A 24822-nucleotide genomic window follows, 5' to 3' on the forward strand; every position below is an offset into this window, starting at 1 on the left:
TATCTTGAATTTTCAGTCTTGCGGTGTTAAACATCTGATTTTGTGAACTTCCTATAAAATAAGTAGAGTTTGAATCTTCTGTGCAAATATAAACAAATCATAACCTGTGAGCTATTTTTAAATCTCATTTTAGACTGGAGCAGTGATGTCCCAATAGGCTGCATAAATAATGTTGTGTAGCTAAGGTACGTTTCACGAGCCGGTGATCTTCTTTTGTCATAGGTTAACCAGCTGCAGCATGAACTGTTAAAGAAGGATGACCTGCTTCGTATTGTTTCGATTGCTTCAGAGGAGAGTGAAACAGATTCCAGTTGTTCCACACCACTTCGTTTCAATGAGTCTTTCAATGTATCCCACGATCTGTTGCAGCTGGATGTTTTGCAAGATAAACTCAGAGAGCTGGAAGAAGAGAACCTTGCCCTCCGATCGAAGGTATATCTGACTTACAGTATATACCATATATGCTGGATATGAAATAAATCAGAATGGTTAAAAAAATCCAGTATCTGGGTTTCTCTTGAAGCATATGACTATTTTGTATCAGTGCATACAAATCATAGGCAAACACTTTCCCTCCACCTGCTGTATCCTGCTGTTTCCTTCACTACTTCTCATTGTCTTCTGAGTCCTCTAGTAGTCCTTCTATGCCTCTATGGTATGTGAAAGAATATGGGAACGTACATAAGCACCCAGCAAAAGTACTTGGACCCATCAGGCCCTCAAGCTTGTGCAACCTGTTTTGATGTAAATCTGACTGGGATTAGTAGTAGTGTTTTGGGAATTTGGGAATTTGTAAGTGTTGCCCTTACATTTTTTTTCAGTTTATATTCCATACTAAGCGCTAATAAGCTTCTACTCAAATTCTTTTAAAGACACACTTAGTTTTGACTATGTGATTAGTCTCTGTATTTTAATTGTGTATAAAACCTGAATACAGGCACTGTGCCTTTACAAGGGTAGAGACTAAACGGCCAGACAAAATAATGGCTGTAAAAGTCATGGAACCAACAGCAAAGGTTTCAAGAATTGGAAGTCTACAGATGGCAGTGTCTCTCCTTCAGAGGTGGAGAGTGGAACTTTTAAAATAGGAGATTGGTTAAAAGTGGGTTCTTCTGTTATTTTTTAAGGAATGGGGGGTGTTGGTTTCAAGAAAGGTGGTTTTTAATTATTGTGGGGGGTTTTTTGTTTGTTTGTTTGTTTTTTTATGTGAGCCTTTCCCAATATAAGCTTGTTACAGCAATACAACAGACGCTAGATTCCTGTAATGTGAACAAAATATACTCTTGCCCTCGTTTTGTCTCCAAAATACTCAGCCTGAGCTGCACATCCTTCCTAAAACTGCCTAAGACCAAATGGATGGTTTAGTAGTTCTGTAGGAGAAAAAAGAGAAGATTAGACTGCTTTTATTATGCTCTTAATCCTATATATGATTTTCAGAACTTTACAGATCAGGGATTTAGTCTACATCTGTGTGAAAACATGGAGGTGAAAAGAGACTGCTGTCATTCTGTGATACAACATGACCTTCACTGACTTGAAATAGCCTCAATCATGTCAAGCCTATATTTGCTTTTGTAGTTATTTTCATGTGACAGCATTTTGTAAAGAGGTGCGTTTGCTTGCACTTGTAGCTGTACTTCTACTTGCTTGGATAATCTTTAAACCTGAGTTTTACAGTGAGTCTCTTACAAGCAAACAGTTCCAAATATAGACTTATCTGTGCAAAGCTTAATATTATGATCCTCACCATTGAAACAAAAGTGGAAATGTAGTATGCTCGATGTTGTTTTCTGGCCCAGAAAATTTAGTCTAAATAGACTAGTTGGGGGATACGGAGAAAAGCTGTTCTACTGAGAGCTTTTTGGTGCCATAAAAGATTTGACTAATATCATTCAGTTTTCAAGATTTCTTTGCCTTAAGAAGGATTGAAGCAAATTCAATTGTTTACTTCTGATTACTGTGTTGGTTTACTTTCCTTGCCAAATCACATATTTTTGCAACAGGTTTTTTATTAGAGGTATGAGAGAGGAGGTTTTGCTCATGTGCCTGTATATCTTTCACTTAAAGGACCTGTGCAATTCAGGGAAACAGGTAACAGTGGAAAAAAATGGTTAGAAAGTATGACCAGATACATAGAAATTTTAAAGATAGATAGAAAGGAGACTCTTCAGTTGCAAGAATTTCAGAAATAAAAATTTGTAATGTTAATATATGTGTAGATAAACTGAAATTGGAATATCAATAATTTTCTTGAAGGCTTGCCATCTGAAGACAGAAACCATTACATATGAAGAAAAGGAACAGCAGCTGGTCAATGACTGTGTCAAAGAGCTCCGTGAGTATTTAAGGTCTATCTTGCAATGGTAAAATGGTATTTGGGATACCTAGTACCTACACATTCTTAGTTATCCCTGAATGCAAAAATGAGTAAAAAAATTCAGTAATTTATACCAATTATTCAAGCCTTGCTCCTTACCCAAGTTCAAAATTGGTCCTGTATTTCATCAAGTTTCACTCTGACATTAAACTTCAGGTATGTGTACTGTGTTTAGAGAGAGAAAATGAACACAAAATCCAATGTTCATAAAGCTCCTAAACTGAAGCCTACAGACATTGGAAAATAACATAATACACTTCTTATATAGAGTACTCAGCACACGTGACATTGAAATGTATCAGTGCATAGACTCTTAAATGCTTATTCTAAGTTACTATATATTTATGAACACAGTTTATTTTTAAAATATGTATTATAAGCCAAAGCATTTATATTGGCAAGTTGTCCGTATTTCCTTTGGGGACTACTTGTTTGCAAAGAGTTGCAGCTATTATTATACAAATGCATGTGAGTATTCTGAAAAAATAAGGAATAATCATTTTCCTTATGTGGTGATTGTGTAACCCGGTGGTACAATTTTTTATCTGTAGTCATTTGGTGTGTACCGCTTCCTTTGTGCATAATAACCTTAAGCTTATATTTTAAAATATTTTCTTTTACAACCTCCAAGAGGAAGACTGTGTTGCTGCTTGATTTTGATGACCACAAAATACTATGAATTGATACATAGCTGGTTGTTAATTTACTCCATTCTCTCTGAGAAAATAGATATAATTTGCAAATATAAGTTATTTCATAGAAGCTCTCCTATTTTCCTTCGATGAGAGTATCTGTGTGTTCTGTATTGTCAAATTCTATATAGGCATGCTAAGTAATTTAGACTGACAGAAGGAATCTTCTCCCAAAGGATATCTAGTCTACAGCTTTAAAATTTGTGTCTTCAGTAAAAATGTATCTGACTGTGAGCTTAAATGCCCACTTGCCCGTGGGCAGAACCTTGTTCTGCAGCAAATTGGTGAGGTACAATAACCACTGAATTTGTAGCATGACCTTTATGAAAGACTGATCAGACTTTGTTATGACTTCACTATGCTTTCAGAGCAAGTATACGAGCAATACTAACTGCATAAATATATTTCAGCTTTTTGAGTTGCTTTGTCATCTCACTTGATGAAGTGCTTGCTTGAATAAAAAAGAAACTGGAAATTGTATGCAATGGGTTTTTGGGGAAAAGAGAGTGACCAGAGTCAAGAGGTGAATAGGTGTATGTTACGCTTGACAAGGTCTGACAAAATGCCTTTGCTTATGGAGAGCGGTAGTTAATCACAAGATCAATTCACAGTCTGACTTCTTCAGCATATTCCAAATCTGGCCTTGGTCATGAGCCAGTATGTCATTTGAAATCGTTTACAGTAGCTCACCTTGGATTTTATTACAGTGGTTTCACATACCTGTGATATGTATTTCAGGTTCTGCGTACTTAGCTTTTAGTATTTTACACCTGCATTTGAAGTTAATGCTCTTTCTCCTTCTCCTCCCCACCATTTCTCTTTATCATTTCCTTATGGGTGTTCCAAGGGGCCTAGTCTCATATACTATGAATTTATTTCCTAAGGGTATTGGCCTTTTTGCATATTGTTGTCGACTTTCAGTAATCTTTTCTGGGCTTTGGGTTTGATTTGGTATGGTTTTTTGTCATGTGTTGGGAAAAGCTCACTACTAAGTTCCTTTTATGTTTTGTAGGGCAAACAAATGCTCAAATTTCCAGAATAACAGAGGAGTTGTCAGAGAAGAGTGAGGAGTTGGTTCGCTACCAGGAAGAGATCTCATCCCTCTTGTCTCAGATTGTTGAACTTCAACATAAACTCAAAGAAGTAAGGGAATGCTGATGGAGAGTGTGTGCGCGTGTGTGTATGTGTGCACTCGCATGTGCACGCCAGTGCTTACAGAGGGTAAAAACTGACTCACAAGCCAGGGGGTCACACTGCAAGAGAGTGGCTGTTTTGGGAAGGTATGGCAGAGGATCAACTCTCAGGGAAATCGGCTGAGAAAATGACGAGCACCTTTTTGTGCTTTCAGCACGTGATTGAAAAGGAGGAGCTGAAACTTCACTTACAAGCTTCCAAAGATGCTCAGAGACAACTGACAGCAGAGGTACTGAAGGCTTCTATATATATGTTTAGATAAATGTTTGGAATACAATACAAGAGAAGGAAAACTAAGAGAGAATGGAAACTATTGCCCAAACCACAACAGTTATATAGGGGGTTTCAGTTTTCATTGTGATTGGAGTCATATGATTGGAGGAAAAGAGTAATTATTTTTAAGTCTACACAAATATTTCCGTAGTTCACAGGAATATGAAAAGCAAGGAAGGTGTTCCAAGCAGGGAGGTCTTATATTCTTAGTAGCTATGAGAAAAAGACCATTTTAGTGTGACAATTACTGATTATATCAGCAAAACTGTCACTCATTAGATTTCAAGGAAGTTCTCTTTTTTGCTTCTTTTGTATCAGCAGTTACTCTATTTCCAGAGTTTTTCAATGTATTTCCCTTTGGATTTTATTATACCTTTTCGTCTTTCAAGTCTTAATGTGGACTTTATGCTTCACCACTAAAAGCATAGCGGGTGCTATGCTGACCATTGTCCATTCCAGAGGTTGGCACGTGCTGTGCAGTTGGAAAAATGTTGCAGTATTGAATCACTCAGTACAGGTTTCTGTAGGAGCTAATTCAGTTTAATTCTGTATTTTCTTTGAAGCTTACTGGTATCATGTGGTGTCCTCTCTTCTCTTTCAGCTACATGAGTTGCAAGACCGGAATGCAGAGTGTCTAGGGATGCTGCAGGAATCTCAAGAAGAAGTGAAGTTGCTGCGCAGCAGAGCCAGCTCTGTTGCTTGTCGCTGCCACTCCCAGTCGTGCGGAGCATTTCCTGTGGTAATAAATCCCTCCAGTGTGGCATACACTGCTGCACCTATGGCCTGTAGGAACATACAGCTAGATGAGTAAAACCACCGATGCAGGAGCCACAGCAGGAACTATTCTGTAGTAGGCAAAGGAGCTGATGTAATGGTTTTAGTCCTTTAATGTGTACACTATTGAGAATTTAATGTGTTAGGAAACTAATCATTCACTTGCCATATTGTGATACTAACATTATTTTTCCTTTTTATATGCCTTTTTTGTTAAATACGGGAATTAGTGTGTTATACTGCTAGTGCTCAGTTGTGCAAGTATATTGTTCAATGTTGATGTGAATTTTATAACTTGACAGTGTTTCTTTAAGAAACAAAGCATCTTTTCCAGAGTTCAGGGAGTATTTTTCTTACTTTATGTAATTTTATGTCCTTATCTTATTTGGACATTATCTTTTTGGACCCTTTTATCTTTGGACATGATCATTTTGGACCCTTATCTATATTGGATGCTTCAATTTTAAGCATCATCAGAAATGCATGACCCTAGACTAATTGCTAGAGATGACTAAACCAATGGAAAAGGGTTAAAGTCATTTATTTTCCTCCTCTTATTAGTGTCAGGTATGTTCTTATTACTGTACTCTCAAAAATTCTGGGCTGTGCTGGGAATTTGTCAGGTTTTGGCTGGTTGTTTTGTATATACAGAATCCCTCATGTATGTGTTCGGCCTTGTAGGAAGTGGTCTTAAAATTGGAGCTTAACTTCAGAAACCAATGTAAACAGTACCAAGAAAAGGCAGATGTTGCTAATGAAAACTGAACCCATACTGGTCATACATAGGTGGAGTTATGGTGGAAAACTGCCCCCCTGTGCCCTTCCTTCAGAGACTGAAGGGTTTGTCTGAAACATACTGATACCAGGGAAACAAATGGAGATTTTTTGAGTGGTTTTTTTAGAGCTGTTTTCTGCTAAAATTTTCAGGTGGAAGACTTGAATCTAATTTGTCAACTTTTCTGGTTTCCATTTTTCTCTAGGATTCCCTTGCAGCAGAAATTGAAGGGACAATGAGGAGGGAACTGAGTCAGGGTGATGAATCTGTTCTCTCCAAGCAAAAGTATGTCTCAGATTTCTATGTGCTACTCTGTTATTTTTCCATATGCTTGTATTAAGTAAGGTGAAACTGATTTCTGGAAATCTATTCATGTGAATGTTCCCTCTATAATAATTTTTCTACATAACTTAATTAAAAAAAGGCTTTTTAGTATTTGGTAATCTTTTCAAATTTCAAACCTAGTATTCTTACTTGATTCTATGAGGAAGTTGGGAATTTGCTAAACGATATTGTTTCATTCTTTAATTTATGAGATTTTGTATGCAGATTCTCTGATGCAGAGCACTAGTTTTATCCCTTTTAAGGCTTATAGAAAAATTCTCAGGCAAATAGAAATTATAGCTGAAAGACTGATAACAGCTTCCAAAGCCCTGAAGACCTGTTCCTGGATCTCTTACTTTAGAGCAAGAAGTAATAAATTAAATATATGGTATATGCTTCTGAAAGTATATACGAATTAAATAAGTAAAATACATGTTCCTATATGTTGTCAAGTGATTATCAATAGAGGTTCAGCTCTCAGGTTGAAGTAAGTGGTAATTCTGATATTTAAGAGAGTTGTACTACTGAAAATGTGTCTTAGGCAATCCTGGTTTTATGGCTTAAATCTTTTTAGTCAGGTCTCTGCAGACTTTTGAAAGTCATATTAGAGCTGCTTCTTTATTACATCTTTTTCAAAAGGCTTCTGAAAACCACGTTTGTTTGCTTGTCTTTTCTGCAGGGGTCAACAGAAACGAGTATTTGACACTGTCAAGGTTGCTAATGTCACTCGTGGCCGCTCATCTTCCTTTCCTGCCCCATTGCCAATCCCTGGATCTAATAGGTCAAGTGTTGTTATGACAGCAAAGCCTTTCCAGTCTGGCGTACACCAGTTGGAGACCCACACACAGACGACCCAGGAGAGCAGTTCTGAGAAGAATTTGAGGTAGGAAATACAGTCTGTTATCTTCTTTCTGAACTAACTGATTCAAAACTTAATCCAGACTGGGCCTTTGCTGTGTAAGAGAGAAATAGTTACTTCAGTGGTCTTAATATCTGTTATGATTTGATGTTTCTTACAGGGACAGTCACAATCCTGGCCAGCCAGGAACCCCTGGAGACAATGACTTAGTCATGGCTCTGCACAGGCTCTCCCTTCGTCGTCAGAACTACCTGAGTGAGAAGCAGTTCTTTGAAGAGGAATGGGAGCGAAAAATGCATTTGCTGGCTGAGCAGAAAGGAGGGGCTAGTGGCTGTAGTACACCGACAGAAAGCTGTTTTTCTCTGGGAACAAACTCAGAATTCACAGATCTTTCTGCCAGCTCTAGTAATCTCCGTGTCCTCCTACCAGAAAAATTGCAAATTGTCAAGCCCATTGAAGGTAAGAGGCTGATCTTCCTTCTCTCATCGCCAGAAAAAGATTTTGCATTAATTTGCCAGCTAAATCGTTGGTGTGTGTATAGCTAGGTATGATAGGCAGTAAGAAGAAGTAGTAGCATTTGATAGGCTACATGCCAACTATCTCATCAGTATCACTTTCTACTTAGCTTTCTTGTATGGTGCTAATTGTTAGACTTTTTCTTGGCATTGTGCTCCAAGTGCACCACGTGTATCACAGTGGCAGCACCAGTTGGCTGGAGTTGTTTTGATCAGGAATTCTTGTAGCTCAATACAATAGTAGGTGGTGGCTCTCTGAGACTTCTGTCTTTTTCACACCAGGATCTCAGACCCTTTTTCACTGGCAGCAGCTTGCTCGACCCAACCTAGGCACCATTCTTGACCCAAGACCAGGTGTTGTTACAAAAGGTTTTACCCCTCTGTCTGATGATACTGTGTACCACATCTCTGACTTGGAGGAGGATGATGAAGAAGAAGGTGAAGGAGGTATAACATTTCAAGTGCAACAGCCCTTTGCAGAAGAAAAGAAATGTCCAGTGGCAAAGCCAGTGGCAGGGATTTTTCTGCCACCTATTACTTCAGCAGCAGTACCACTCACTGGTAAGAAGCAGGATTAGTGGTTTTTCCACTTTTTTTTTTTTCAATGTCTTTTTCTCAGTGGAAAGTATTTGAACTTGAGACAATGCTGTCTTTGGTGTCTTTGTTGTTTACTTAAAAAAAAAAATTAGCAGTGATAATAACCTTATCTTAAACTTTGCTTTGATTAGTCCTTATCTGTCTTTATTTTTACCCTCATTTTCTCCACGTTGCAGCCTCAAATCCAGGGAAGTGTCTGTCTTCCACAAATTCCACGTTTACCTTTACTACCTGTAGGATCCTTCATCCATCTGATGTCACTCAAGTTACTCCCAGGTATGATGATTGCTGACATCCTAAATGTTGCTGCATAGGATTAAACAGTTGCTTTTTGGCTTCTGATAAATGGTTTTAAAAAATACCAAGGATTGGATGTTATTCATACAAATAGTTGTAATTACAAAGGGGAAACTTGAAATTCTCTAGAATGAGAGGTAAAACAGGTTTGGGCATCTTAAAGGAAGTAAATTTATGCTCTTAAATAGCAAATGCCTTGTGTCATAACACCTGTTGAAAAAAAAGAAATTGATACTGCCATAATTCTTTTTTTCTGACTGCGTCATAATTTTTTAAACTAAGTTATTAGGGGATATCTATGTTGATATAGGTGCCCGCAGAAAGTAGATTAATTAGTACTTGCATCAAAACCTCTCTGTCAACCTAGTACCTTCTAAATAATTTGCAGAATAATAATTCTGAATATACTAAAACTGAAACTGTCACAGCTAATAGCAATAGTTTACTTTTTCTTGAGCCTTCTGTGTACTGAAAGGCAAATATAGTGCAGAGCAGGTGTAAAGGTGGCTAATGTGTACGTCTTCTCTCTTGAATTTTTATTTTATTTCAGCTCTGTGGGTGCCCCATTTTCACTTGGAAATGCTGGCAGCAGTATTGGAAACCCAGTAGTGAGCACTCCAGCTGTGTCTTACCGGCTTAGCATTGGGGAATTTCTCACCAACAGAAGAGATTCAACTACCACCTTCAGCAGCACGAGCAGCCTGGCTAAACTTTTGCAAGAACGAGGCATCTCTGCCAAGGTTTACGATAGCCCCATATTAGAAAAAATGCCTTTGCTACAGCCCCCTCGAACTCTCCCTATTCCTTCTACTCCACCAAATTCTCCCTCGCGTTCACCTTGTCCTTCCCCTCCACCATTTGAGCCTCGAGTGCATCACTCAGAAAATTTCCTGGCTTCTCGACCAGCAGAAACATTCTTGCAAGAAATGTATGGCCTAAAGCCGTCCCGAAACGCTCCTGATGTGGGCCAGCTGAAGATGAACCTAGTGGACAGACTGAAGAGGCTGGGTATTGCCAGGGTGATCAAGCCCCCGGAGACACAGGACCACAGAAAGCATCAGGGGCCAGAGGTTAGCTTGCAGAGGCAGGACTCAGCAGTCTTTCTAAATGCAGGTAGCAACTTAATGGCTGGACTGAGAAGAAACCAGAGTCTTCCAGCCATGATTGGAGCATTGGGAGCTCCAGTTTCCACACAGTCATCGAAAATGGGTATCCTAAAGGAGGACTGACTGGTCTGAAAAATGATTGACTTCTGGCATAGTAAATATTGTGAGGGACAAACATCCAGTACAGGTGTTGTTAGATGTGTTACGGAAGAGTTGGAGAAGGCGAGTGCATGTTAAAGATGGAAGAGAGAGAAGTGTTGGGATCAAGGAGAAAGAGAACATGGCTTGGGTTTGAGGAAGACAGCTTTTGTGGAAGATAGGAAAGAATAAACCAAAGCTTAGTTTTGAGACCCCCTTCAGCATCTGTCTTAATGTAGGCAAAAATAAAAGCCCATTGTAGACATTCTCAGTCTTTTAACCTTTTAAACTGTAGTAATGTCTTGCAGATGCTGTTCTACTTTTTTCCACCATATGACCATAGTATTTTACTAGTTGTTAGCAGTCAGGCTGTATCATTTAAATATAGTATTAAAATAACTGTCAATCTGACCAGCATTATCGGTCCAGGTTCCTCTCTGTAGCAAACAAATATGAAAACTTGGATTACTTTTTTTATTCTTGTCTTTTTCATTTCAGAAACTGTACTCTTTTGAATTCCTCCCCACTTTGGGAAGCAGGGGAGAGAACCTTTAGCTCTTTGTAAGAAAACAATACTTCTGTTTACGAACACAGAAAGTGGTGGTTAGAATTTATATTTTAAAAGAGTGCAGTTGTGCTAGTGAGGTATTAACAGAAGTTAATATCTTTCCAGAGTTTCTGAAGCACACGGAGGAAGGTGCAATGAATAAGAATTAAGAAGCAGGAAAGTATGTATTAGGTTGAAAACTTCAAGCTAAGAAGTCTTTCCAAAGTGTGCTCTGCATCTTTGTAAATGAGTGTATTTTTGCACACACACAAAAAAATCTCAGGCACATTTCAGTGTTGCAAAAGGAAATAAAATCTAGGTGCTTGATTCAGGGTTTATTTTATTTGACATAAGCGAAGAACATTTACTTCAAGACAAGTGTCAGAAATTCAGTAACCTGACTCTTCTCTTGACAGGTAGATATGTATATTTGAGAGTTCTGCAGTGAACTTCATGCCTTTCATTCACTTATTTCTGATTTTAGGCAGGATTTTGTTTAAAAGATTTCATGAAGAGCAAAATTTACCTGTCTATATCCAGAAACGGGGAGATGAAAGTTAGCCTTCTTTGTAGCATTTTAATGAACGTAAATCAATATTGCCTGCATTGAAATCCTGTGTTTTGATGATGGAGAGTGGTTCTGAACCTGACTCTGAACAAAGCTGAGGCAGACTTTCCGTCTCAAAAGAGAAGTCCATTTTGGAAATCTGATTTCTGAGTGATAATCAGCAAAATATTACTGACCATGCTGCTTTTATGATTCCTTCCTGCCCAAGGTTCTAGTCGTAAGTGAATAATCTACAATAGATTTATAGTGTAACTTAAAGAAGAAAAAAAGTTTGCCCAAAATTCCTCAGAGGAATGAGTCTTCACTAGTGACCTGAACAGGAACAGGTTCTTAATCTTTATGTAATTTTTCATTGTACCTATCAACGTTTTTAAATTATTTTAAAGTTTAATTCCCATATTAGATAAAACGGTCAAAGTTTACCTTGCTTGTTACAGTGTATGTGGGACATAGGTACTACCTGTGCGGGTGTGTGGTGAGAAGTGTCAGTGTAATTACACTGATTTGCATGTGCCATAAGGCACATCTATGGTAATTGGTACCCTTGTTGCTGCAGGGTTGAGTGGAGTAGGGCAGGAAGAGAAAGCTTCTTAACCCGCTTTATAGGAAATTTGTAACGTGGCCTTTCTGCTTTTACAGTTCTATAGATCTTGTGATGTGACTCTTTGATATAACAGTCTTTTTTTGTAAAAGGAAAAGGAGTAACCACTGCAAACTTGCCCAGGGATTCTTAGCAGAAACTCGTCTGTCAGCAGCGCACAGAAATATTCAGGAATTCCTGGAGTTGCCTTTTGCTCTCTAAGCAAAATACTACACTTATAAAAGGTGAATTTTATTTAAAATACTATATACGGGTTAATTTTGGTTTTTAAATGAAAAATATTTAATTTTATCATGTAAGTATTTATGTTTGTACGTACTTAGCTGTGCGTGGGGTCTTGCCTAGCTAAATAAGGTAAGAGTGAAAGGAGTTGGGGGAGGGAATTTTTCTCTCCAGTGAACTGAGACGGGTACGTCTGCTGCGTATTTGTAACTTCTCGGGAAACAACAGGAATGAGTTAACTAAAGATTAGACAGTTTGGTGTCAACAGAGAAGTGTATAGCATGTCAAAAGTATGTCCATTTTTATGTGTGTTTATTATAGGAATACATGTACGTTACAGATAAATTTTTGAAGGTGTTACACTGTGCTTCTAACTAGCTTCGTTAGATAATGCTAGCCATTGGGTCATTCTGTGTGTTATCAGCAGAAGTAGCAAATCAGCGAAATCAGAATTCCTTTAGCAGACCAGGTTTCAGTTAAAATTAATCTAAAAGCACATTAATTAAATGCATGTTTCTCTTTGGGAAGCTTCCATATTCCATAGCCCAACCGTATAAACTGGTTCAGTTCAAACAATACTGTAGGTATGTCGAGAGGTTTGTTTGTTTTCTGTAGGATGATGTAGCATCAGATACTTTACACAAGGCAAGGAGAAAATGGAAGGATCTGTATACTGTTGTATTTGCATCTTCATCTGGTTGGTTGAGCCTGTGGTGCAGCATTGTTGAAATTGTGGTGCATTTAGACCTTTGGAGGGTCATGTGCATTTTGTACATATGTGCCTAGCTTGCAGCAACAGGGAAAATCGGTACTTCTTCCAGGTTTACTATTTTGTGCCAAAACCTAGAAGACAAACTTTTCTGAGTAACAGTTGTTTCTGAGAACATATTAAAAGTTGCCATCGTTCTAGGAACTGATTTGGCTTCTGTTGCTTCCCATAGAGAGGAGATGGACTTGCATGACTAAGATAGCTGAGGTCCTGCACAAGAGCTTTTGATTCTGCACAAATGTGATTTAGTTGAGCGGGAGGTAGAACAAGAAGGAATGAAGAACTACATTTCAGAAAGGTTCTGATAATCTTGCAGGTTTGAGACAAAAACAGATGCTAGAAAGGACTTACTCATGCTTGTGAAAGTTGCAAGAGACAGAAGGAAATTCTTATAGTATCTACCTTTATTAAGGTTGGCTTAAACCAAGCACAAATTTATAGCTTTCTAGTTTCACTGTTTTTGATAAACTCAGTGATGCCTGCATGCTCAAAATACCTGTGATTGATAAAGTTAAAAGTCTACAGGAGTCAAACAGTAGCGAAGAGGGAAGGAGAATATTGAGCTTGAGCCTCATTTGGCTGTTACATGAGGGGGTGACACACAGTGTTTGAACATTCTGGGAACTCCATGGTGTTTTTTTCCATCTGCTTTTTGCACTTATTGTTGTTTCATAATGGAATGTAAATTTGGTAATAAACATGTGTAACATGCCATTTTTCAATATATTTGTCATCTTGTGTGGTTTGTTCTAATTAGGCTTATTTTGACTAAAATTTAGTGATTGTTATACTGTAGACGAGCTTAGTGAGTTGGTGTCTGTGCAAGTGGTGGCTGTAGAAGTGGAGAAATTGATTTAGAAACTTGCCCCAGCTGTGGTGGGCTGTTTGCTGCTGCGTTTGTACCTAAGCAGTTACAGGTGGCAGATGCGCAGTAAATGTGCAAAGCTTCAATCTAGAACAGCATGCTTGTAGAGCATCTGCTGCTGCAGTTTGGCAAGCCTTGTACTTGGGAATGAAAAACTGCACAAATGAAGAACAGCTCATCAACCTCTAGAGAGAATATCTGAATGTGAGCCTCACTTTAAATGAATGTGTTCTGGTACTTTGGGGTTTTTTTGGTGTGTGGGGTGGTTTGGGGTTTTTTTCCTCCTGCTATTTTACAGCAGCTAGTATGTTCCTCTGGCATTATAGCGTTGGACAACACTGTTGTTATACAACAGTGTATACAACAGCTGTACACTGTTGTTTTTCCATCTCAGTGGCTAATGTTATGTGAGCCCTCTATATTTGTGACAAAGTGGGGGCAGAGATTGAAACCAAGCTACTTACCCTCGAAGAGTACTGCCTTTGTGTAGGTCTCACTGAAGTTCTCTTGGCACAGAGGTACCAAATTCTTTGACGTTGACCAAGTTTCTTTCACTAGCAAGTAGGTAACTTAGACCGTTTTGTGTGTTACCAGCTTAACTAATGATGGTACAGAAGTGCGTCCCACACTGGAGAAGCACTACAGCCAGAGGCAGCTAAATGGCAACAGAGGAACCTTAGATACTGGTTGAGTTGGGATTTCTGGCTACGTGCTCTCTCTGCATCAAAGCTGTTCATGGTGCGTATGAAAAGAAAATGCAGCATACAAGTTTGTGTTGAACTCCAGATTTCAGCTATCATCCTAAAACGCCTGAGGAGTACAGCTGGCAGCTGCTTTCTAAGAGTGTACGTGCTGTGTAAAAGTTTAAGAGGGAAGAATTTGTTGTTCCCACTTGTGCTCTAGCACTTGAGATGTAATAAGGGAAGAGAGTTGGACCTTATTTGAAGCTGGAGGAAAATAGCCAGAACTAATCACTAATGCTCAGGCGTGCCTGAGGAAGGTGCAAGGAAGAGCTTCTGGGAGAAAATGGGTTTATTAAACCACCTAAATCAATGGGATGTTGGCAATTCTGAAAAGAAATTCTGAGGTGATTCTGCACAGATGAGACTTGGAAATGCCTTGAGCTCCTTTCTTGTTTTCCTTTTAGTTGGTCGCACTGCTAAAAGAAAGATTTTTGACAGTCTTTCAGGAGAAAAGGCCTTTAAATAGCATTTTAGACAATGGAGAAGTGAATATAAATAAGGCCTTGCTTGGGCGTAACTCAATGGTTTCATGATGAACTCCTAAACAAGCATCAACAACTATCTTGGAAAATTACTCCTAGAATTTGGAAGCACAGATTTGCCTGTTTCTCTAATTGCTTACTGCCTCTGCCAGTTGTTAAGGCTCTAATCATTCTCAGAGTCTGTAATCTCTCTGCCCTTACCTTTGCAGACACAAACTGGTACCAAAGAGAGAAGTATTCAGCAGAAGAGTCCAGGGAACACCCTGTAACAAGGGTGTAAGAGAACGAGCCTCTCATTCAGAACAAAACAGCGATACTAACAAAACTTTAGCTTCTACTCAGAGCTTACAGAACTCCCTGTGCTGTGTGTACTGATCACAGGAGGCAATAGAAAAATGTTTTTAAGGAGCTGGGTACTTACCTAGCTCACCTACTACTTTTGCTGTGCCTAGAACTGAGACTTGAAGATCAGAAGGTAAGTGAATACAGGATAACTGGACATCTACAAACACTGATTTTCACTGTCACAACTACTCTGTGTAGAGGATACTCTAAAATGGAGGTCACAGCCACATCCCGCTGAGGATGCTGGAAGTCCAGGGCTTGACTCTTCCTTGAGGTGTACCAAGAAACTAAAAATGAATGATTTTAAGTGGTGGGGAGAAGTAACAAAAGACACTGATATGAGCTGATTATATCCTATAAAATTTGCAGTACTCCCCTGTTTATTTTGCAAAAGGTAGGCATAAAATACACATGGCTTCATAATAGTTGTCTTAAAAATTTGCATTGGAAAGATACCTTACTAAACCAACAGCAACGCGGTATGGCTGATAGAGGACACTTGAGCAAATTTCAGTTAGCAAAACCCAATATGGAGACCAGCTCAGAGATGCTTTCAAGTATAAAGTGTCATATATATTAACACTAATTTCTTAAGGCTTTTGCTCCTTGGCTGTACTTCCAATAACAACATTTGCTCTTGTGGTAAGAGCAGACATTGAAATTCAGTCCGTTACATTTTACCAAATTTTTAGCTGATACCAGCTGATCTAGGCTGCTGCAGCTCCCTCTGCCACGCAGTTCCCTCTCATTTAGTCAACAGGAAAGATGAGTTTTTTCCTCAACGTGAAACTTGGCTGTGGCATCTGCTTCTCTGCATTGGGCTCACAAGTTTTTCTGCTCACCTCTTGATTCACTGCTGTCAGAATGGTGAGAATATCTTCTCCACTGCAAAAACACAGGTACGTTTTGTATTAGGGAGGCGGTTAACATCAGAAAAATTACCACATTCTTTCTCATATATCTTGATCTATACCAGTACTAATGGCTCCTGTTTTAAACGGGCTTCAAAGCAGTTAGCTAAGCTGCTTTGAAAAATCTGCATGGTGTTGCTGTGTCTTACATTATTGTTTTCCCTTTGAGCAAGCATTGCTACTGCATATCATCTACCTCTGCATCCCAATCAAACTCCTGTCATTCAGAAGGAAAATATGGGTGTTGCCAAGAAGCAGCTTAAGGAAATATAGTTACCGAGGACAGCTTTCCCTCAGGTGCTGGCACAAAGCCTGTATGTACCAGGTCCCCCGCGCTGTGCTTCTGAAGGAAACGTGATCTGGGAGGGTAGCCATGCCCAGGAGGAAGTCTGCCTCTGCAGGGATGCAGTCGAACTGGAATCTTGCATCTGTTTCTACAGAAGAATCTTGCTCTCCAGAATCTGTTTCGATGGTCACACCTTTCTGGCAAGCATCACCTTGGCAGGCCTGAACAAAAAAGACTTTTGGTTTTCCATTAAGTGAGCGGCAATTCTGTCCAGTGAAAGCCGTGGTCAGTTCCTGGATAGGTACTTCCTGCCCATCAACACCATATATAACACCTTTTTTCCCATGAGACAGGATACAGCAAACAAAACAGTCTTCATCCTTGTGGTCTTTGCGCTGTTGGATGCTTATAGTCTCACGGATTTTCTCTGCAGTGAGGTCTTTGCACTCTTCTACTTTAAAATGAAGCTTTTCAAAGACTGTTTTCAGAGCCGCTGGAAAGTAAACAGAAGGGGAATTGGAGCCAGTTCATTATATTAAAGTTGGAATCTGCAATTGCAAACTGCATTTCTAGAGATAAAAGATCTTTTTTAAAATTCTGCTGCGCTGCTATCCAGGTGGTTGCATTTCTGCTCTGAAAATAATCTAGTAGTGTAATTTCTAATCGAATCTCTACTGAGGTCCCTTAACTCTCATTAAAACGTTTCCTTGCAGTCTTGCTGTTTAGTATTTCTTCTGTCTGGAAAGCATGTTAAGAAAGCTGTCTCTCTTTCCCCCACCCACTTTACAGCTAGTCCCATCATCTCTCACTGCTGAACAGTGCAGTTGCTTTACCCAGGAGTAGAAGGCACTGCCTGTTTGGGTAATACCTGTACCACGGGAAAAGAAACATCGCACTCTGACTACTTAAGTTGGAGTTCAAGAGTTCAATTCAGGCTGGGAGGCCCATTGAGGGATTTTATCTCTTGGCACAGATAGTGCAAATACACCCGTATTACAGACCTTAGGGCCTGCGATGAGCTATGCTGCTGCTGCTGCTGCAAGACAGCCTACTAAAATCAGGATGCCTGAATAGTAAGGTAATTGAGTCTCTAAATTCCAACATCCTTCCTGCCTTTTTTTTTTTTTTTTAAGTTTTATATTAAACAACTGCCCAATTCTAGTTCAGCAGCAAATTTGGTTAGAATTCTGCATATTTCAGAAGTAGTAAGCATAAGGCTGACTCAAAGCTAGCCTAGCTTCTAAAGTCCAGGCTGAGGTTGCTACAAACTCAGTAAAATAGCAAAATGCTAGTGAATTGTTCAGAGTCAGCCAGTAAAAGCTTGACAAGTTGATTAGGGTTTGTCAGTACAAAGCTGACTCAGCCACTAAAACAAAAGTATCCCAGGAAGGGAAGACTGAAATTCAGACCTTTAGTACAGAAGAATAAACTAGGTTTCTTTTTTGAAGATACACAAACTCATCTTTAATATTCACTGTACCTGCATCCACGTCCGTCCCATTCCGATCCTTCAATTTTTTGGGTTCTGGCACTGCTTCCCTGGCTTTTGCAAAACTGTGATTATTCAGGATCAGGCACACTCCACGTGGTCGGCTAGTCATTTTGTAAGCTTCAAGCCTCTGAAAAGAAAGTACTGGTGAAACTACTACGCTCTTCCCAGCCCTTGCTAGCGGCACAGCAGGGCAAACCACCAGCTGGCTTTCTCTCTAGGCAGCTCTCCCTATACAGCTTTGCTCCCAGGACCTGGCACTGCACTGCCCCACCACCTTTGGGACTCTGTGCCCAGCACAACAGCCCTCCACGGACCCACAGCACCACGCTCAGCCCACACGGGATGCTGCGCTCACCCGCTTCATGCCCGGCCACCTGCCAACTGTTTCCTGGTACAATAAACTCTACCCATCTTGCTACCCTTGCAAATGTCTCTGAAGTTTTAACACTGCAGTAGCTGCTGCCTGTGACTTAGGATGTTACAGTGGTGCGTTTTTCTAGACAGTGCTTTTAACAGTTGGGCTTTCATAATGACTGTTCACCCCATGGAGGGATGATCTAGGCCAAAATGATGAGGTTTCTGAGAAACAAACTGCCTTACCTGGGAAGATTCACTCCAACTGCCAGGAGAATCAGGTGACATGGGTGACGCCAGCCATCGGGCATGGGCTGAATAAAGACAAAAAAGTTTCAGTACAGAATGTAGCACTAGAGAAAGGAGAGAAGCTCTGTTCTTATTCTCTGTCTCCACAAGTACCCCCCAGGATAAAACTGTTCTCTGAAAACAGTGAGTTGTGGTTGAACTGCTGTTCCTGTTAGCTATAAACCACTAGATAATCAATTTAAAGGAAGTGATCAGTCAGTAAGTAACTGGATACTTGATCACTTTTTAGAGAGGTGCCTGTGTGAAGAAGTGAGATGCAAGCAGTGTAGAATCCAAGAGCTGAAGAAGAGTGAAAAATCTAAGCATTAATTTTTTGAGAGTTTCCATTACCTTCAGGGCCTCCTGTGCTGCCCCTCTGTTTCCCTGTGATGAGCATCTCTTCTTCACCTGAAAAGCATTCATTATTAGTCCTATAAGATATCTATATGCAACTTCAAGAATAAATATGGGAAAGAGGCCTTTTTGTTTTGTTTTACCAAATAGGTTTAATTCATACTCTTCAATTCTCTTCAACAGGCTGATGTTAATCTCTGCACAGAGACGCTTCAGGACACTTAGGTTGTCTTCTCCCAGAATCCCCTTCTTCTCCATCTCCATGAAAACGTCGAGCATTGTCTGGGTAATCAGAGAGGTAGTTTGCTCTTAGGGCACATCTGGGAGGGATGTTGCAGCATGTGCACCTAAACCTTCATGTACTGACAGCACACATGACCTGGATAATCAGTCCAGCTGACTGGTAGCTCCCTTGAGACCTCAGCTGAGTCAATTAAACATAGTTCAACAACATCTACAAGTAGTGCAAATACAAACATGTTCTCAAAACACACTTATTTCTCTTCCGCAGCTCCAAGCTACCAAGATCTAACAAGATCTAATCCAGGAGATCTAACAGTGATCATACAGGAATATACAATGTCATTTTTAATGAATGCTTTCATTCATTTGACTTCCAGTGGCTATCTTGTGCACTTCACTGAAAAAGAAGAATCACCATCTTGAGCAATGGCAAAAATTAGTATAACCATGCAAGTATGGTGTAGAGATTGCTCTAATGCAAAAGGGAACCCAAGGGACAGGGGCTCTTGCCAAACAGCGAGTGGCAGAGCACAGTGGTCACCCCAACAGAACACCTATCACTAGATGGTCACAGTCTCTCCTCTAAGAGGGAAAATGCTACAAGAGTTGTCATTAGACAGAACAAAGTACCCAGCAGTCAGAACTGCATGCTGAGATAGTATAAGAGCAGCTAAATCTACCGCAAGGCTATTTATAAAGTCCAAGGTCTCGGGCCTTAGCCTTGGTAAGGATCTGCTGCTTAGATCTGTATTTTCTGAGTTTGGAAATAAAAAGAACAAAAGCATAAAGTAATAGCCACAGGGGGTCATTTTAAGTGTCTGATAATGGCTTAGAAAGCAGGCAAAAGACAATTGCTTGGTCAAGATGAGCGAATGTGCTCATCAATGTCCCCAGTCTTACACAGATCAAAGCCACCAAGTCCCTTAAGCCCCATATGCTCATGGACATGAAGGGCCCTCTGTGCCTGGTGCAGGGTTGTCCCATGCTCTCTGCACTGTGACACTGCTGTGAAAGCTGCACACACACAAGTCCCATATGCACCGGAAAGCCTGTAAATCCCTTTCCAGGTGCATCATTTTTCTTACAGTGTTTTCACCATAAGAAGTCATAGCAACCCAAATGCCTCTATGGATTACAATACAATAATAATTTAAAAAAAAAAAAAAAAAAAAAACGAATTAAAGAAATTCTTACAGTCTTAGGGGTCAGCTTGCATTTTGGTAATTCCTTCCCCAAAAGAAACTTGAAAGAACTCAGCTCATCTTTGGTGATGTCTTCTGACAGCTGAAACAGCAGGTATCTAGAAAGAGAAGCAGAGGACACTGTTTTATCCTGTTCCCAAGCACGTCCCTTAGTACAATTTACCACCGGACTGCTGAACTGTCCCCTTCGCCCCCCCAGCCCCTTCCCAACCACATATCCCCCTTTTTTTTCATTCTTAAATGGGATGTCAGTGCCAAGACAGCCCGAAGTCAAACCATTTTCAGCTGCAATTAAAAAGATCTGAGTTTTCCTGAAATCAAACCCACGCTGAAACCTTCTGGAGGACAAGACTCGCACCCAGCCCGGGCAGGGGCCCTCGGGGGGCTCCCAAGCATTTCAGAAAGACGCCGCTTCGGTTTTCACCCTTTTACTGGGCAGAAATTTCAACTTTCCGTACGGCTCCGTACCCGCTTTCTCCTGGAAGCTGCTTGTGCGCTTCCAGACCTTAGCCCGGCGGTCGGTAAAACCGGCACCGACGGCAGGGGACGGGCGGCCGATCCGGAGAGCTGCCGGGAGCGGCTCAGCCCGGCCGCCCGGGGAGCCCGCACCGCCGGTCACTCACCTGTAGGCGGGCACCTTCGCCCTGCCTGGGATCTGAAGCTCTCTCGCCATCTCCTCTCGGCTGGAGCCCAGATGGGCAACCAGGAGGTCGATCCGACTGATCCGGTAGAGCAGCTCCTTCAGGAAGGAGAGGTTCCCCGCCTCGATCATGCCTTTCTCCCTCAGCGCTTCGAAGAAGTCCTGTGCCCTCTGGATGGCTTCCAGCTTCTTCATGGGGACGTGCTCCAGGCTGAGGAACTTCAGAGCCGCCAGCTCGGCCTCGCCCAGCTCCTCGCCGACCGCCAGCAGCCGCTGCCTGGGGACATCCATGGCCCCGCGCCCGTCCCGGGGAAAGGCGGAGGCGCTTCCGCCGCGCAGGCCGCGCCGCAGGGGCCGCTGGGAGCTGTAGTTCCTTCTCCATGTCTAACTTAAACAAAGAAACCCGCAAACTTCAACGTAAACATTGCGCGTCCGCCAAAGAGGACCTCTCTCGGGCGCATGTGAGGCCCCCTCCCTTCACAGCGGTGAAGCACTGGCTGCTCGTGAGCCCATTCTTGAGAGAACTGAACCCACAGCGCCCGCCGAAAGAAAGGTCTCTCTCCCACTGCCCCGGCTCTTCCCACAACCACCTCTCTCTGGGTTAAAGGCACTCACGATTCATTGCCATCTTAATACAAACAGAAAGCAGCTCATACATGACGCCACTGACTCGACTTTCTCCTTGCGAGCCTTTCGGGGCTGCTGGCAGGCAATGCTCCACGCTCAATGCGGGTGTTCAGCCCTCTACCCCACCAGCCACAGGCCATGGAACCAGCTCCCTCCCCAGCCCTCCCAGATCGGCTGAAGACCCTTCTATAGCAACAGGAGTAGGCTTGCAGGAGCACCATGTGATGGCATAGGACCCTGAGATGGTGCACCATCTCTGATACACCTTCTGGTGCAGCACTCTCAATAGACGGTGTATCACAACAGCGGGAGGGAGGAGGGAAGATATTTTACCAGTTGGCATTTCCCCCAAACAAACATTAACACCTCGGTGCTCACCTTGAGCAGGAGAGCAACCCTCAGGGCACCCATGCTCTTCAAATAAAGAAAGTGTTTTTGCTAAGCACTGATTTAAAACCAGAGTCCCTTCCATGCAAAAATCAAGAAAAACCAGTTTGACCGTATATATAGCGGAAATCTTTTACATCATTACCATGGAAATGGCCTATCAGTGTTCAAACCCCCCACAAGACATTTGCTAACTGCATGTGTGGCAAGTTGGGTCAAAGGTGGAAGTAATCTGATTATGGCAAGACACCTTTTAACAGCCCATGAGCTAATACACCCTCAAGTCCTGTTAAAACAAGCTCTTCCTAGTAAATAGACTGAAGGAGGTGTGGATCCTTCTCTTTGCTCTGATACATCTGCACAATTCAGGCCTGAACACAACGTGGCTGCGCAAATACAAAACTAGTGCAAAAGACCTGGGCCAAGCTGAGAAGACATCATGTCCAGAATAACGTTCCACCTAGCTAGAAATGTATTACCGTCGGCACCCACAAGAGCCAGCCACGTTCAGGGCCTGGGGAATTCCTGTGGTTGTCTGTAACAGAACAGGTTCAGTAACAAGAAAAGGCACAATTACAGAAAGGACACACAGAAATTAGTATCTGGGAATTCCCAAAGTTCTCAACTATTTTTTAGCGCATCACACAGAAGTCACTGCAGATTAAATGTGCCATTCTCTGTTCATAATTTGACACAGCTCTTAGTTGAGAGGAGGCAGATCTGAACAGTTTCAGAGAGAACGTGCCCATGTTCGTTAAGGGTCAGAATCAAAAGGGTAACCAGCAAGGGCTGAACAAACAACATCTCCAGTGAAAAATCTAGCTCTGGACTCCCTGCTGCGTAGCCTAATCTCCTAAATTGTATATATTTTGTTTCCACTTCTCCCTGGACTTCAAGATTTCCTGAGGAAAATTTCCTGTGATCTTACAGATCACAGACATAGCCAACAGTTCACCTAATCAGAAGTCCCCAGTACCACTCCACTTTTGCACCACTTTGAGAACTAAGAATGAACCCTTATATAGGTGGCGGAAAAACATACACTCACAGTAGCCCGTACAATGGGAGAAGCTGGCAGCGATCTGAACTCGAGCAGGCCCCTCACACCCACCACTAACCCATCCCAAGGGTAGCACAAGTCACCCCAAAACCATTCAGGTGGAGAGAATGACACACTTCCCATGGAAGGTGGGCACAAACAGATCTCTGGGATCCTGACGTTAAACTGAACGAATGGGTGGCAAGATGCAAATGTGTGGCAGTGACTCATGCCACCGAGTAACATTATTTCTGACTGTGCAGCTAACAGTCCTCTCCAACTCTTCTGAGCATTTCCCTTTTCAAACAGCATCACTCTGACCTTGCCTGCCTTCAGTTTAAGCCTGCAGGGCTTTACCTCACCAACTTTGCTTTCCTACCAGCCTTCTGACTCCACTTTCTGGTGGCAGCACTTCTGCTGGCTGAAAACAAAACACAGCATCGAGTGCCAGGATTGTTTTGCCTGGAGAGGAGCTGGAGAAAAGGGAGACAGGCAAAGTTAACTATAGCTGAGGGTCTTTCAGAGAGAAAGGACAATTGCCCCTCGCCATTCTCTAACTTGTGCTACAGAGGGAAGAAAAGAGTTAGAAAATTGCAGATCTGACTTCCTTCTTATCTGTCGTTTCTGTGGGAGGGCCACAAATACGTGCAAGAGCGTATCAGGTGCCCTGCTGCAGGGCTGTGTGAGCATACTCTGCTCAGCACCGTGAAACTGAAAGTGCATTTTCTCCTTCCTTGATCACCGCACAAGCCACAGACACATTCACAGCGCGACTACTTTCTGCACTCCTTTAGAGGCTTTTGACAGGGTTTTCTCACCCTTCTACCAGGTCTTCAGCAGCAGGCAATAACGTTAGCTGTGGAGGCAGCCTGATTTTAACAGGTAGAACAAAATACCATGCCAATTTAATGACAGGGTGTGACTAGCCAGCACAGCTCCACCTGTAGAGGACAGCTCAGAGGGGCAGGGCAAAAGTCCAATGATCTCATACAGAAAGCTCAATTTACCTCAACATCAGGGAGACTGGAGTGTAACTTTAGTTTTGCAGAAGACAGCTGCACCTGTGAATCATCAGGTTCCCCAAGACAATTAGCAAACAATAATGTCTTCCTGAGTCAACTGGGGTGTGGGTGTGTGTTTGTGTGTGTGAATACGTGGCTCAGCCCAACATAAAACTATAAAAACTGGACAACCAATAAAAGATTCAAACTTTGAAAAGAGTAATGGGCTTCAGCTGGCTTCAACCCACATGTACTATCGAAACTGAGGATGCCCAATGTCACGATGGTGAGCATACAGAGATGGGTAATGAGAATCACGTTTGTATTGTGATTCAACTGAATATTGCAATTGCACGATTATGCTTGTGTTCTGATTTCAGTATGTTGCTGTATCACTCTACTAAATCAAAATCCCATGAAGCACCAAATATACCAAATAAATAAATTTGATATCCAATTCCCCCTCATCTAGAATATATGAAAGAACTTGGCCTGAGTACTGAACTCTGACCCAGCGAATTATGAAAAACCAGACATGCTGTAGATTCACAACTTCCTTACCAGAGTAGCTGTCACCTTCCAGCAAGTTTCTCCCAGAGGAAGCAGTTATTTCATTTAAGCTGTATTTCCTTTTCATAAACCAACATTCACAAATCTAATTACAAACTTTGTATCAAGGTCTCATTTATGAAAACATTATAAAAATGTAAATAAATTGTTGCCACATTTCCTGAATGGTTAACCAAAGGTCAGCCACGAACCATATCATACCTAGTAACACCTTCTGGTTACTTTTGCCACAAACAGCACTCTCATTTACATAGTGCTTGTAATGTCTATTATTTATGAAACCTGTGTGAACAGAGCTGTGATTCTAAGAGTGGGTATTCCCCCTTTTACTTGGAAGGTGAAAAAGGGTAAGGGGAGCAAAATGC

General features: G+C 41.4%; 2 protein-coding genes across 3 annotated transcripts in view; one reads left to right on the forward strand and one right to left on the reverse strand.

Moving 5' to 3' along the window:
- TRAK2 (trafficking protein, kinesin binding 2) overlaps positions 1 to 13352 on the forward strand; it is a 28259-nt gene extending 14907 nt beyond the window's left edge. For both annotated transcript variants that reach the window (XM_014954385.1, XM_014954386.1), the window contains 11 exons: positions 223 to 432; positions 2257 to 2335; positions 4082 to 4212; positions 4418 to 4492; positions 5138 to 5275; positions 6291 to 6370; positions 7089 to 7292; positions 7429 to 7727; positions 8066 to 8344; positions 8557 to 8656; positions 9228 to 13352. In XM_014954385.1, the coding sequence (XP_014809871.1) occupies positions 223 to 432; positions 2257 to 2335; positions 4082 to 4212; positions 4418 to 4492; positions 5138 to 5275; positions 6291 to 6370; positions 7089 to 7292; positions 7429 to 7727; positions 8066 to 8344; positions 8557 to 8656; positions 9228 to 9906 (2274 nt within the window). In that variant the 3' untranslated portion in view covers positions 9907 to 13352. The remainder of the gene's footprint in view (positions 1 to 222; positions 433 to 2256; positions 2336 to 4081; positions 4213 to 4417; positions 4493 to 5137; positions 5276 to 6290; positions 6371 to 7088; positions 7293 to 7428; positions 7728 to 8065; positions 8345 to 8556; positions 8657 to 9227) is intronic.
- A 2050-nt stretch (positions 13353 to 15402) lies between these two features.
- On the reverse strand, positions 15403 to 21550 carry CASP8 (caspase 8, apoptosis-related cysteine peptidase). The gene is made up of 8 exons (XM_014954388.1): positions 20817 to 21550; positions 20186 to 20291; positions 18892 to 19030; positions 18746 to 18802; positions 18353 to 18420; positions 17741 to 17879; positions 16252 to 16753; positions 15403 to 15948 (listed from the first exon to the last, which is right to left on the reverse strand). Exons 1-8 carry the CDS (start codon positions 21122 to 21124, stop codon positions 15813 to 15815), a joined length of 1455 nt encoding a protein of 484 aa, XP_014809874.1. The 5' UTR covers positions 21125 to 21550; the 3' UTR covers positions 15403 to 15812.
- Between the last annotated feature and the right edge of the window lie 3272 nt (positions 21551 to 24822).

Source organism: Calidris pugnax, unplaced genomic scaffold (genome assembly GCF_001431845.1).
Source record: "Calidris pugnax isolate Ruff unplaced genomic scaffold, ASM143184v1 scaffold103, whole genome shotgun sequence".
Classification (NCBI taxonomy): domain Eukaryota; kingdom Metazoa; phylum Chordata; class Aves; order Charadriiformes; family Scolopacidae; genus Calidris; species Calidris pugnax.

Excerpts from the sequence above, each read along its gene's own strand:
- CASP8 (XM_014954388.1), bottom strand. The coding sequence starts at position 21,124 with ATGGATGTCCCCAGGCAGCGGCTGCTGGCGGTCGGCGAGGAGCTGGGC. Across the intron at positions 20,292-20,816 it reads GCGAAGGTGCCCGCCTACAG|ATACCTGCTGTTTCAGCTGT; the intron begins GTGAGTGACCGG and ends TTCTCTTTCTAG. Across the intron at positions 16,754-17,740 it reads TGGGACGGACGTGGATGCAG|CGGCTCTGAAAACAGTCTTT; the intron begins GTACAGTGAATA and ends TTTACTTTCCAG.